Below are 15,990 nucleotides of genomic sequence, written 5' to 3' on the forward strand. Positions count from 1 at the left end.
TTTAATTTTTTTTTCGAAAAACGGTCAAGGAAAAAAAAATTTTTTATTTCTTTAAAAATCAAGGAAGTTTTGATGGAAATCATCTTTAGAATGAATATTTATTCAATTTTAGCTTTGAAATCCATCAAAAGTTTACTTAAACTTGACTTGAAAAATTTCATGACCGTTTTAATTTTTTTTTCGAAAAACGGTCAAGGAAAAAAAAAATTTTTATTTCTTTAAAAATCAAGGAAGTTTTGATGGAAATAATCTTTAGAATGAATATTTATTCAATTTTAGCTTTGAAATCCATCAAAAGTTTGTTAGATCTTGACTTGAAAAATTTCATGACCGTTTTAATTTTTTTTTCGAAAAACGGTCAAGGAAAAAAAAAATTTATTTCTTTAAAAATCAAGGAAATTTTGATGGAAATCATCTTTAGAATGAATATTTATTCAATTTTTTTTAATCAATCTTTTCTAAAACCAATTTTTAAATTGAATGAAATAAAATTTGCTCTTAAAACTTACTTCAATCGTAAATATTTAACAAAATTGAACAAAAACTTCCCCAAATCCTCCTTTCCTTGTTCATTTTTAATTAAAAAGAATTACTCGAGATTACGGAATTTTACACATTGCAGAGGTTTCTGTTTACGTGTCGCTCATTTCATTTAAAACTTTAAAAATTTAAAAACTTGTCAAATAACGAAACAAAAAACTTACCGTAATCACGCTTACAGAACTTGTTCAAATTGAGTCTTTTAGGTGCCAATTTGCATTCCTTGCATTCTGAAAGAAAAAATGAGAAAAAAATGTTATTTTAGACAAAAAATATTTTTCTGCCTGAGAAACGAAAGAATTTCCTTTAAAAAAAAATTTTTTTTCGTATCTTCGTCATCATTATGCCATCTCTCTTTTTCTCAAGTATCTCATCTTCTAAAATAACATCTCAACAATTTTTTTTTGTTGCGAGTCACAGTTGTTATTGTTTACATTTGTAACTCGACCATGATGATGATGCTGATGATTCGTCGTCGTTTTGTCTCGCAAACACACATTTGAGTTATTTTTCGAAATAAAACTAACAATTTTAAAGTGCCTCTATTATGTGCTTGTGTTTATTTTTGCACTTCAACGTATTTTTTTGTGAATCGCTGTGTTGTGTCAAAAAAAAAGTGAAATAATAGAACACATCAGTGTCATGGTTCATTATCTAGCGTAATTTTTTCGTCTCTTATTCATTGTTAAATGTTTCATTAAAATGAAACACCTGACGATGAGTGGTTCGAAATGAAAATGAAAGTTTTTTTGTTTGAAATTTGGTTAAAAATCAACCTTTAATTAAAGAAAAAAAATATTAAAAATTTTAAATTCGTGGGACCGAATATAAAAATTAACAAAAAAAAATTATTAGCAATTTTTATTCATAAATATTTTTTTTTTTTTTTTTTCTAAGAAGTCCTCTTTTTATTTATTTTTTTTATTCAAATGCAAATTAAAGATTTTTATCAATTATTGCAGTAGACGTAATTAGAATAAATTTGCATGGAAGCAAGAATCGTGTTGAGGAATAATTTTTTCTCTTTTTCTTTTTCTTTATTTTTTTTTTATTTTATGAGAAAAAATGGACAAACACTTCACTCTACTTTGTTTCACCTCTCGAGAAAAATTCTAGCAATCTAATTATAGAAATCCGTAGAAGTCTATGATAAATGTTCTCTAAGCGATAAAATAAACAAAAAAAAATGTAATAAATTTTCGCAATCAAAATGTTGCACAACTTTGATTTACAGACTCGAATCTTTGTTTGTTTTTCCAGAACATAAAATTTTTAGTGGTGCAATTTCCAGTTTTAATTACTCCGCATGTGATTATTTACTTTTTGTACATCTAATGATGATAAATGTTTGTGTGATCTAACATGAAATTACATTTTCTACCTTTTTCTGATATTTTTCCGCACTTTGTTGATTTTTCTGTTTTTAACAAAAAATTGTTCTTAATTTTTCATGAGTCAAATTCGTTTTTCGAGAAAGTCTTATGTGTTGAATAAATATTTTCATAATATGAGTTAAATAAATAGAATAATATGAAGAACATGTTTTGAGAACGATGGTGATGATGATGATGAAACAAAACAATGTGAGAACAGAAAAGTAGCTAGAAAATATTATTTTACGCAAGTTTTCATAAAAAATAATTTTTCTTTTCATTTTGAAATGAGTTTAAGAGGCATTGCAGTTGAAGTTTTTGGTGACATTGCGACATAATGTGCAAGTCATTATTTTTGTTTTTGTATTGTTATTAAAAAAAGAGGTTCTTTGTTATTAAAAGTACCTAGAAGAAAATGTCTATCATTGTCGGGTTTAATGTCACATGTCGAAGATATTGTTTTGTGTGAGAAACTGACCTTTTCGTGATAATTTTTTTTAGTTTTTAAAATTGAGAAAAAAGTTTTAGCTTTGTTTTAAAATAATTTTTTATAATTTTTAATTTAACTTTTTTTTATCAAAAAAAAAAAATTAAATAAGTAAATTAATTTAATTAATTCACAATAATAAAATAATTTAAATTAAAAAAAAAATTATCAAAAATTAAAAAAAAAATTAAGGGTTTCACTAAATTACAGAGCTCAAAAATTTATTTTTATATTGTTTTATTAAATTATTTTTTTAAATTTTTAATTTAATTTTTATTTTGACTATTTTTTTGATTAAAAAAAATTAAATAAAAAAAATAAATAATTAATTAAATTAATTCACAATAATAAAATAATTAAAGTTTAATAAAAATAAAATAAAAAATTTTAAAGGTTTTACTAATTTACAGAGCATAAAAATTTATTTTTATATTGTTTTTTAAATTATTTTTATTTTATTTTTTAAATTTTTTTTTAATTTTTATTATTATATTTAAAATTATTTTAATTTATTTCTAAATTTAAATGAATTTTTTTACTAAAAAATTTTAAAGAAAACTAAAATTTTAAATTAAAATAATGAATTAATAATTTGTTTTTTTTTAAATATTTTTATAAATAATTATTAAATTTTTCAAAATTTTAAGTTTTAAATAATTTTAATTTTTAAATTTGATTTTAATTCATTATTATTTTTTTAAATTTTTTAAATAAATAAATTCTAAATTAAATTTAAAAATAATTTTTTTAAACTAAAAATAATTTGTTTAACTAAAAGGTCAAGATAATTTAAAATAGATGCTAAAGTTCACCATAAAATTACTGACATTAAAGGGTCCTTAGACACCAAATATGCAAAACTTTTCAATAACACCCCTTTTTATAAGAAAAAAAAATACTGCAATATGAATGTAATTATAAACATTTGTGAAAGGTGTTTATTTTTAATATAATACTGCATCGCATTTATGCATTTCTAAATATAAATAGCAAAAGTTTCCTCCATTATTATTATTACTATCATCACCATGCTCTTAGAAAAAATTATAAAAAAGAATCTCTTCCGTCACTTATGAATTTTTATATTGCTAGATTTTTTTTTTCATTTTTTTTCTACATACCTTGAATAAAATGATTATGTTAACACACACATAATACGGAATAAAATGTTAATTCACACAAAAAAAAGGTACATGGATACGTGTCATTTTTAATTTCGTGATGATTAAAATTGTTAAGTCTTCCGTAATGAAGCGTGGCATTCGGTTGACTTTTGCAAATAAGTCGGCAGTAAGCAGATTTACATTTTTTTTTATTAAATTAAATTAAAGAGTCTCGAGTATTTAACGAGCAAAATTATAATTATATATTTTTAAAGAGTCACGAAAATTGATCCTGTCTGAGTAGGAGTTGAATCAAAAATAATTGCGGTAAAAATTCGAGGCTTTTCAATGAAAAAAAAAATTATAATAACTCATAAAATTAAATGTTTCCGTTTTTTGTAGGAAAAAAGCAGCTTGTTGCACTGATATTTTTTTTCGGGAAATTATTTTCATCACATGACGAGTTGCAAACAATTATAACGAATGAAAACAAAAAGGATATTAAAACAAACATTGTTATAAAAATTCAAAGAATTGCATAATAACAATAAAAAGCCGAAATAAAGGAAGCTCTTATGAAATTTTTTAAACGAAAATGCTGCTTAACGAGGTATCTACATTGAAGATTTTCCCCATTAAGTCGAATTATGAAAATTGGTTTGGAATGAACAATTTAAGCGTATTTAATTATGGTGAGTAAAATTTTTATTTTTTTTTTCTTAAATTTTTCTGAGTGTTTAATCTCAAAAAAAAAATTTTATTAATTATTTTTTTATAAATTAAAAATAAAAATAAATTAAATCAAATAAAAAAAATAAAATAAAAAATAAATTAATCAATTTTTTTATTAATTTAATTTTTTATTTTTATTTAATTTCTTTATTTTTTTAAAAAAAATAATTTTTGTTTTAAATAAAATAATTTAATGTATTTAATTTTAATCTTTTTTGAAAAATTTATTTATTTATTTATTTTTTAATAAAAATAAATTAAATAAAAATTAAATTATATTAAATGGAAAAAAAAAATAATAAATATTTTTTTATTAATTTAATTAAATTAAATTTTGATATTTTTTATTCATTTTTTATTAAATTTTTTATTTAATTTATTTTTTTATATTTTTATTTTTTTTTATTTTATTTTTTTTATTTTTTTTTTATTTTTATTTTATTTATTATTTTATTTTTTTTTATTATTTTATTTTTTTTTATTTTTTAAATATTTTTTTTTATTTATTTTTTTTAAAGAATTATTTTTATTTATGTTATAAAAAAAAAATAAAATAAAAAATTAATAAATAATTTTTTATTACTTTAATTAAATTTTTATTTAATTTATTTATTTTTTTTCAAATTAATAAAAAATAATAATCAAATTAAATTAATTAACTTAATGTATTAATTTAAATTTTTTTTTTTTTTTGAAAATTTTATTTATTTTTTTATTTTAATTGTTTAAGATTTTTCTTCAATTATCATGAATTTTTAAACTATTATTTTTCAATTTTTTATATAATTTTTCTTAATTTGCTAAGTTTTTTTTACAGACAAAAAATCATAATGGAAATCTTTCAAAAACTCTTTGAAATGCGGTAAAAATAAAAAAAAAAACACAGGAGGCTTAGCTGCCTTTTGTTCTTTGCCGTCGCCATAACAATGGTAATTATTGTGCGTGAGTAACTCCAAACAAATGCAACACGAACAAACACGGATGGATGGCAAAAAAAATAGTAATTATAAAAGGAAAAAAATATGTTTGTTTTTGTGTTTCGTAATTAATCAACACCTACTTCCCCCACGGCATTCATTCGTAATAATGCAATTATTTTATGAATATTATCGCGAAGCCAGATCTGAAGCTTGAACATTATTGGACTTACCATCCTCATCATCATCCTCATCGTCGTCGTTATCATCATTCTCATCAGAATAGGCGTAGGACGAAGCATCGGGATCCTGTTGATACACTTGTGGGTCTGTATCGCTTTGCATTCCTATTACTCGAGGAATTTCTGTTCAAAAAAATATTTTTTTTATTAAATTTTTTTCATAAATAGTAAAAAAATGTAACTTACTGATACATGGAGCAATATGTGAATTTGTCTGCTGATAGCCTCGCATACATCGATTACAAGTGAGTCCCGTGACACCGTCTTTGCATGGACATTGACCTGACGTATGGTTGCATGTTTTGCCCGATGATCCAATTGGATGACAATCGCATGCTGTGTGAGAGACAAAAAAAAAGTTACATATGGCAAGTATTTTTGTAAATGAAAAAAAAAGTAGATCTGACACATCTCTCACTACAAATTTGATGGTATTTTGAGCCATTGCCAAAATAAAACAACAACATATTTTCATAGCTGTCGGGGTGATTAACTTTATCATGGTTACTGCGTTGTAAAAAAAAAGGGATGAGTCAACGTTTCGAAAATGGTACGAAAGTTGCGAGACGAAATCACGTAACTTTTTCATAAAGCACTTTTAGTACTTATAATTCAACTATTTTTGACAGGTAAGGCAAAGCTGACTTGTTAAAATGTTTAATCCAAAAAATCATATGCTTTTATGACCGAAAAGACAAAAAAAGATTTTTCAACAGTGATTTACATCTTCAACATGGTAAAGACAAAAGAATAGTATGCTGTGGAAAATCAAATTCTAAACATTCATATAACTTTGCGAGTTCAAAACCGAATGGAAAAAAAGTTTCAGCAGCGGATCACAAGCTGAAGCGCACTATAGGGCAATTATAATTGATTATGATTTTCAAACCCTTATATTTTTCGACCCAAGAGAAGAAAAATTATTTGAAAATGAAATTGAAAGACAGTCAAATGCAAGTAATTGACCAAGGATAATGGCAAAGCAGAGCACTTTTTTTAAAAATTAGAAATAAAAATGACCTATAGGAGGCAAACAACAGAGCCAGACTGTGATCCGAAGTCTTTTAAATTTATAGACACAAATTTCATTTTTCAATATTAAATTCTTACTATCCAAACTATCTGAATATTAGATTATCGATGGCATAAGAAAAAAAAATCCAAAAAACCATTCTGATAAGATAGTCAACGGATCTCTTAGCAATCATGCTCTGAAGCTATTGCTTTACAAAATTCCCTTCTTTTCAATCCATACATAATAAGGGACCATCCACTTCTCTTTCAATCAAAGAATGAAAATTAACAAGGTAAGCCTAGTTAAACAGACGGATATCGCCAATGCCTATCATAATTCTTTGTTCTCGAAGGAGTAATTTATTGTATCTTTCAAAAAAAGTCTACAAATGTTTTTGCAAAAAAGTATTGCCTGTCAAAAGATTTAGTAAAAAAATTTCTTAGCAAAGTTTAATAAGCATCAAGTTAAGACTTCAATTCTTGAAGTCCAAATAAGAAAAATATACCTTAGGCGAAGCAGGCCTTGGGTTTAAAATCGAATCATATTGATCCCTTAAATTTACAGATTTGTAAAAAAATTTAATTAATTTATTTTTTTTTAAAAATCATTTCTTATAATTTATCATTTAACCCATTTTTTAATTTTTTATACCCTTTTGTCTTAAAATAAATTAAATTTCATCTCGCAAATTTTTTTATAAGTTGCGAAACACTCAATTCTCACAACTTTTATCACCACATCCATTGTTGAATGTCACAATAAAAGCTACATTATTCCATAATTACTGGAATAAAACTCAATTATTTGGAATGTAAATTTGAGCGCGTTCATGTTGATGGCGCGCCGCCCACGGGGACATTGATAGTGGTAATTTAATTTTGTGCTTGTCTGCTTCAATAGGTACAAAAAAAATGTTTAATTCGGCAAAAAAACGTTAACTAACCAATCCTCCGATATATAAGTTTCACTAATTAGCCTCCTCACATACTAAGTTAATCAATAACATTTATTAGAATTACGTGTATGATGATTTCACTTTATCTGATTGGGAGATCGTGTTTTCGTGTCTTAATATTTTTTTTCTCTCCATCTCATAAAAACCATACGTCACGTAGTCGAACAAGGGTTAAATATAGGTTAGAAAAATATTGCTTCGTGCTTCGTCTTGTTCGGCTTTTTCGCATAGTTTGAGGTTTTTATCGCGTTTGTGGATGTGATAAGGCACTGACAAGTGTTTAAGACCTGTTGTTGGCAAGCAAGGCGAGAAGCTGTATGATTTCCCATAAGCAACGCACATGAGACTGTATAACGGGACATAAATCATCCGTTCGTTCGAAAAAGGAATAAACTTTATCTTTTGCCGGAAATGTCTTGTTACGTGTATCGTTTCGTCTTTTGCGTCTAATCGCTTCTCGTGTTGATAGAAAACAAGGAAAGTGAATGTCTTTTGCGAGGCTTTGCAAAAAATACGAATTAACGGAGTTTTTCTAATGAATTACGTGCCTTGACATCACTTTCTTGCTTAAAACGTAATTTATTTCCTAATTAATTTTTTTTTTCGTACTGTTTATTTAGTTGCTATTTCGTCTAAATATTTAGCTAAAAGTGAGATGATTCCCATTAACAGCCTTTTACCGCAAAAATGTTTTTCGTTCGATCCTTATCGCTCACTTTGCCGTCACTCAAAAGCCATTTTATTGTGTGACTGTCAAAAATATGATAATTTCGCCACAAAAGTATCAATCATTCAGTTTACACGGCTCGGTGATTCCCGTCATCGCCTACTACAAATATCCAAAAATTCGTGTGAAACCTGTTGATTTATTCATATTTGCATGAAATGAATTTTGTTTTTTGATAATTATGCATGAATTTTTATTTACTACCGTTTTTTTTGCTGAAGACCTAAAAAATTCCATTTTATCTTGCCAAATGAGGGTTATTAATGACCTTTATTGTGAAAAAAAAAATTATCAGGTAATTTTTTTTTAAATTTTTGGTTTTTGTTTAAATTTTTACTAAAATTTTAATTTTTTAGCAATTTTAATGTAAAATTTAAATAAATATAATAAAATAATTAATCAAATATGTAAATTTGAAATTAAATTAAATTTAAAAATTATTAAATAAAATAAAAAAATAATTTTTTAAATTAAAAAAAAAAATTAAAAAGAAAATTAATTTACTTAAAATAAAAATTATTTAAAAAAAATAATTTATAAAATTTTAATAAATGTAAAATAAATAAAAAATTAATAATAAATAATTTTCAAATAAAATTAAAATTTTAATTAATTAACTAAATGAAAAATTTATTAAATTTAATAATTTAATTTTTTGAATAAAAATTTAATTTTAATTGAATTAATTTTTAATTGAATTAATTTATTTAATTTATTTTTTAATTAAAATTTTAATTTTAATTAAAAATAAATAAAAATAACAAAGTTATAATAAGAATTTATTTTTTTTAATTTTATATTTAAATTTAAATTTTTTATTTAAATTTAATTTTAGTTTTTCCAAAATAAAAATTCAACAGATTCAAAAAATAAAATATTTCAACAAAGGTTAATATTTTGTTCAAAAACGTCAAAGTCAAATATTTTTGGCAAATTTACAATGTCAATGCTCACAAAATCCACTGAAAAATGTTAAAAACAACTCAATTTTACGCAAATTTAACGCCAAAAACTCATGTAGTAGCAAAAATATTCGCGCAATTTAGATAAGCATGTAAATTTTTCGCACAAAAAAAATTTGAAACTTTGCAAAAAATATAAAAAGAGGTGATAAAAGAAACATACATAAAGATAAAGACGAAAAAAAAAGTTAACAAAACGCGCGTGTCCACTTCACTTCATCTAAATTATGGTCGTAATAATCGTCATTATCACACAAAATTTATATCTCTACCGTTTTTAAAGCAATATTTATCTTTTCTTTGCCACTCGTTTTATTTTTCACTTTTTGTCTTCATTTGTCTTTCGTTCCTTTTTGTCTCAAGAATTCTTGCGAGAAACGACAACGATGATGACGATAATAATTATGACAGAGGACAATTTATACTTTTTAAAGCGACGCAAATGATAAAAATAATAAAGAATAAAAGATGAAGGGTAACACTCTCCAGCCAAGTCTTCAGGGACTGAAATACAGAGCTGAATGATAAAAATCACTTTTTTTAATGTCTTGAAGTTTTGTGAGCAATTTTCACAATTCACACCTATTGTATTGTGTGCTTTATGAACCGCATGTCTTGCTGGTATTGTTCGTTAAAGTACCTTTTTTCTTATTCTTCAGTCGTCGTTGAAACGAGTAATTGTGATGTAAAAGACAGTGGCTGCTCCTTTTTGTTAAATTATTGCTATTATCATTTTAATTTGACGTTATTATAATATTTTATGAGCAAAAGTGGATTTATGGAAGGCGGAAATTTAGTGGGCAAGAGGTTGCGGTCAAGGATTTGCTGACTGAGATTTATTGTGAAGAAAAAATGTTGAGAACTGTAAAATTAAATTTTAAAAAATTTGGCAAGTTTTTTTTTAAATATTTTTTAAAAAAATATAAAAATATTTGATTTAAAGATTTGTAAAATTTAGAAAAAATTTAAAAAACTTTGAATTTTAACATTTTTATTTTTTTTTTATTTTTTGATCATTTGCTTTATTTCTTTTTTTGTTTTTAATAATATTCTTTATGTAGTTTTATTATTTAATTTTTTAAATAAATTAAATTTTAATTTTTTTTTATTAATTTTAAATTGTTTAATTTATTTTTAATTAATTTTTAATTAAATATTTTTAATTTAATTAAAAGAATTTTTTGATTTATTAATTAATTAAAATTAAATTAATCAGAAAATTGTAAATAAGTAAAAAAAAATTATAAAAATAATTTTTTGACATTTTTATTTTTTTAAGTATATTTTTTTTATATATCGATCATTAATTTTATTCCTTTTTGATTTTCAATAATATTCTTTATGTCTTTTTTAATTTCATTATTTAATTTTTTTATTAAATAATTTTTTTTATATTTAAATTATTTTTTTTATTTTAATTTGTTTAAATTATTTTTAATTATTTTAATAAAGAATTATTAATTCTTTAAAATTAAATTAATCAAAATTAATAAATTTAAGAATTTTTAATATTCAAAAGGAAATTAAATAAATTTTTAAAACAAAAAAATTGATTAAAATATATTTAAAAGTTCTATATAATTACTCAAATCAATTTTTTTTATAATTTTTTGAAAAAAAATTTTTGTTGAATTAAAATTCATATTTAAAATAATTTTTAAAAAATATTTAATTTTAAATAATTATTATAAATAATAATTTAAAAAAAAAATTAAGAAATACCTAATTAATTTAATTTTTATGATTTTTTTTTAATTTTCATTGATTTTGGTAAATTTTAAATATTTTTATTTGTTAAAATTTTGTCACCAAATACCCTTCCATCCCCCGAAACCTTTACCTCAAATACTAAAAGTCATCCATGTCACGATAATTATTATAATTACGTTGTTAGTGTTCACTTTTTTTTTGCTGTTCACTTGCAACCTATTCTCCGATCAATTTATTCAGCACTCCACACCTTTTGTCTCCCATGTCAGTTTCTCTGTCAGTCATCATAATTTTTTGACACGCAAATCATCTTTTCAATTTTCTCTCGTTCCTCCGTCTCACAAATTGGCAAAAATTTTGTTTGATCTGAACTTTGATTGGCATTTCTCATACGTTTCGATTCAAAAGCAACTCAATCTCGGCTCTGGCAAACAAAAAAACTTCATTCAATTCAAAAATTCATGTCGAACAACGTTTCGATGACAATTATTGTTTCTACTTGTTCAGTACTCGTTTCTGGTCAAAAGTGAAACCACTTGAGAGTGTCATCATAGATCATTGCATTTTTTGTTGTCTCTCTCGTTCGTGCATTGTTCGCATGTTGCATATATTGTTATATTTAAATTGTTATATCATTCAACGGCGACTCAAACAATTGACAGTTTATGCATTTATAAATGGCAAAATTTTTATGTGAGAAGTGAGACTATAAATTTCATTTGGGATTTTTTTTTATTGATATTTATGCATCGATACCTCACACTTATGCCTGTCGATGTCGACGTTGTCGTTTCCCATGTGAATTTTTTGATTTTTATGCATTTTTAGTGAAAAAATTTTAAATTTTACATCTTTTGAAATATTTTGTCTGTCTGCAAAAATTAATAAAAAATTAAAAATAAAATTAAAAAAATTTTATTTTTTATTATTTTTAATCTAATTGATAATGAAAAAATTTAAGAAAATTTAATTTAAAAATAGAAAAAAAAATTTTTTAAATTATTTATTGAAAATAATTTAATTTTTTATTAAATTAATATAGGAAAAATAAAAAAATTAAAAAAAAAAAAAATTTTATTGATTTTTATTAATTTATTTAATTTTTCGTTTTTTTTTGTTTTTTTTTAAATATTTATTTATTTTAATTTTTTTAAATAAAAAAATAAATTTAATCAACAATTTAGTTGAAAATTATTAGATTTAACGACTTAAGCTTAAGTATTTTAAACTTAAATTAAATTAAGTGACTTAACTTACAAAATTAAAATATTAAATATTAATTCTTAAAATTCCGCCAAAAGTATTCCAATTGATTTTTAATAATTATTAATTTTTATGTTTAAGTCACAGTAATTTTTAGAGCCCATGAATAGTCTATAAATTCCTAAAAAACTAAAAAATTTGCGAAAAATAAAAAAAAAAATAAAATTTTAAAACCTAATTAATTTTTGACTTATTTAGAAAATTCAGCCTGAGTATGAGAATATTTTACGTTAAAAAATTTTTTAATTTTTTTTTAAATTGATATTTTTTTTTAATTTTTGGAAATAAAATCTTAATTTTTCTTAAGTTGAACTGAAAAATGTTTTCCCGCAAAAAATTAAAATCCAAACTCGACGACAACAATCAAAAAAAAAATTCGCTATGGGCTATGATTCCATTTGTACTTCGCCGTAGCTATTTTTTCCCATAGCTAGTGTTTGTGACTGTGAATGTGTCTGTGATGTCGGAAATTAATTGAATTATCTTGTATGCAATAAATTTTGAATTGGTTTAAAACATGCATAAAATTGAATCGCACACAACTCACAGATGGTGGTGATTCCGAAATGTGTGTATTTGCCATATATGCGGAACAATTGAGTGAACAAATTGATGAAAAAAAAATTGGTAAAGTTTGCAACAAACAGCGCGACTTGTTTTCGGATTACAATTTGGTTCAGATTTCTAAAAAAGTAACATATTGACAGCACGTAGAATGGGGTTAACTTAATAATAAAAACAGTAACATAACCGAATATGCTGGAATGTAATTTTTTTTGTTACAACTTTGTTGTTTTTGGTTTTTGCTAGTTAGAAGGCAATATGCTACTCAGTTAGAAAAAACTTAACTAGAAAAGAATTAAAAAATTAAGTAATTTTTTTTTAATCAAGTTTAATTTAAATTTACTCAATAAAAATTGGAAATTCAGGAGATTTTTTAAAAATTGAAGCTAAAACATCTAAATTCCAAATTAAAATGTTTGGACCAATAGTTTATTTTTTAAAAATTTGTATATTTTTTTTAATTAGGCGAATAAATTTAATATTTTTTTGCAAAATTAAATAAAAAAAATTATAATATAAATTTATAAAATTTTTAACTATTCAATAATTTTTTTTAAAATTAATTAATTTATTAAAAAAAATAAATTAGATTATATGTATTTTCAAAAATTTTTATTTTGTGAATTTTTTGAAAAATTCAAATAAAACTAAAAAATAAAAAAAAAATTTAAGAATCAATAAAACGTTAATATATTTCCAAGATTTTTTTCTGTTTCAAAAATATTAATATTTAATTTATTAATTTTAAAAATTTTTTTAATTAAAATATTAAATTTATTCGCCTTAATAAATTATTTTTTTAATTAATTAATTAATTTTTTAATTTTTAAATTAATTTTTTAAATTTTTATTTAATTTGAAATTATTATTTTTTTTTATTAAATTTTATTTTTTTCCATTAAAATTTTTTTTTTAAATTAGAAATAAAAATTATTACAAATCCTTTTTTAATGCATATAAGAAAATTTAAAATAATAAAAAAAAATAAAAGTTTTATGCATATTGGTAATAAATTCAAAAGCTCAAATAATTTTCATTTAAAAAATTTTAACACACACACTTTTTTTCAAATCACTAATTCGAATTAATTTTGAATTTGTTCGAAAAACATGTTGCATGCCTTAAATTTACACACCATATCCAGCTCTTAACTAACAACATTTTATCATGTTTTTACCGCATTCCAAATGAACAAATTTCCCAATTGAACTTCAATGCTATTTTTGCTCAAATGTGTCAAATGTTAGTTTTAAAAACTGTTGTTTCAAAAAATCATTTATCATTTTTAAATAAAATCTGCTATTTTCCGTTATTTATTAGAAAATAAGTGTAATGTGACAGAAATGATCCTAATAAAGTCATTGTTGGGTGGCCCTTTGTGTGGCAGCAGGTAAAAAACAACAATGGACTTAATCAGCTATTCAAACCCTTTTTTTATTCCAAAGTCCCCCTTTTTTCGAGCTGATATTGAAGAATGATGTGTCACGTCGTATTAAAGAATGATTATTATTTGCCAACTCACACACACACTTTTCTCTAAATATTTACTTTTTCTCATTTAGAGTTGAGAGTATTAAGTCCTTCAAACGAAAACTGGGGACCGGCAAACGGAGTAAATGATCATTTACAATTTTCTTTTATGTTGATTCTCGCAAACAAAAACACTCAAACAATGGAACGATTTACTTTCAAGCCATTGTTTGAGCGACAAACAGGATTTGGGGAAGGAGGGGAGATTATTTTTCGACAGTACAAGTCCAATTCAATCTGTTCCGTGTCTCGTTTTCGTCTGCGAGTAATTGAGAAAAATTATCGAAAGACCGCAAAAAGCGAAATTTTTCACAAATTACCTGGATGCCAAAATCACATGTTCGCTGTTATAAATGCATTTTCCTAATTTTGCCGTGAGTCAAAAAAGACTCGAGCAAGAGTAATGGAGTTGCTACATATCTTTGGAAACAACAGTTTTTAAAACTAACATGGTATGACACATATGAGCAAAAATAGCATGGAGTGTGTTCTCTTAACGAAAAAAGCGAAATTTTGTTAAAATATAATTGGAATGCGGTAAAAACATAATGTTGTTAGTTAAGAGCTGGATATGGTGTGTGGCGGCATTTAAGGCATGGCAACATGTTTTTCGAACAAATTCACATGTAATTCGAATTAGCAGCTCTTTATTTGAAAATCAGTGTGTGTGTTTGGAATTTTTTGGAGAGAAAATTATTTGCGCTAATTAAGTCTATTTAATTTTTATATTTTTTTTAAACGTTTTAAAAATTTCTCATATTTTTAGAAAGGAATATTTTCTTTTAAATCAGTCAAGTTTTTAAATAATTTCCAAAATAATGTAAAAACTTTATCAAAAAAATTTTTTAGTTGAAAAAAATTAAAAAATAAATAGATAAAAAATAAAATTAATTAAAAAATAAATAAAATAAATAATTAAATTTCAATCGATTCCTAAATTGTTATTTTTTTATTAAATTTTAATTTTTTCTATAAAAAAATAATTTTTAAATTTTTAGAGAATTTTAAAATTATTTTTTTTAAATTCTAAAAATGATCAGAATTTTTCCACTGAATAATAAATAATTTATTTTTTCTATTTTTTGTATTATTCAGTATTTAAATCCTTAATTTTAAATTTAATGAACAAAAAAATCGACATGATGCCGACTTTTTGCGGTTTAATTTTCCTCCATTCAAAAAATAATATTTTAAGACGATTGATGTCATCCATAATTAATTTCCTCCTCCATTCTGGTTTCACTTTCAATCCACAATTTCCACTTAGAAATGTCGTAACAACAACAACATCGACGATATTTTACAAGAAACGCCAATTAGTCGTTTCATTTTGACTCAAAGCAAGCATCGACTACATGTTATTTTAATAGGATTAAAATCTTCTACAACATTCCTCCATACGCTTCTCGTACTCATTTAATCATTTAAAACAAAAAAAGAAGTTAATTTACAGCAAAAAGAAAGTTTTGTTCAAAAATTGAATTAAAATCACTTTTGGTATGAAATGAGCGAATTAAATCAAGGAGGAAATCGAGACTTTATAAAGTCACTCAAATTCCTTGTAAATCGAACAATAAAACAATAATCTCATGTTTTCTTGTGTATTGTTGCTCATGATGGTGTCATGGTCGAACATGAAAACATGAGAACATTGACAAACAGTAGTTTTGTATTGCCTGTTCGAACAATGAGAGAACATTATTGTCGAACAAATAAGAGATGTCCTCATGGTAAAAAAAAGTAGATGAATGTCAAAAATGGGCTTTAATGAAAGAATCACTTTAAAAAATTCATGTTTTGAAAGCTAAAATATCCGCGAGACCAATAACAAATAAAAAGATTGTACATTGGGGCAAGATTTTAGAATGTG

At 23.3% G+C, this 15,990-nt stretch overlaps 1 protein-coding gene across 1 annotated transcript in view; it reads right to left on the reverse strand.

The window, feature by feature from the left end:
- LOC134835224 (netrin-B-like) overlaps nt 1–15,990 on the reverse strand; it is a 69,501-nt gene that overhangs the window by 3,720 nt on the left and 49,791 nt on the right. Inside the window, exons 4-6 of the mRNA XM_063850094.1 lie at nt 5,581–5,730; nt 5,386–5,517; nt 705–770 (exon numbers count right to left, since the gene is read on the reverse strand). Coding sequence (XP_063706164.1) covers nt 705–770; nt 5,386–5,517; nt 5,581–5,730 — 348 coding nt within the window. The remainder of the gene's footprint in view (nt 1–704; nt 771–5,385; nt 5,518–5,580; nt 5,731–15,990) is intronic.

Source organism: Culicoides brevitarsis, chromosome 3 (genome assembly GCF_036172545.1).
Source record: "Culicoides brevitarsis isolate CSIRO-B50_1 chromosome 3, AGI_CSIRO_Cbre_v1, whole genome shotgun sequence".
NCBI lineage: Eukaryota > Metazoa > Arthropoda > Insecta > Diptera > Ceratopogonidae > Culicoides > Culicoides brevitarsis.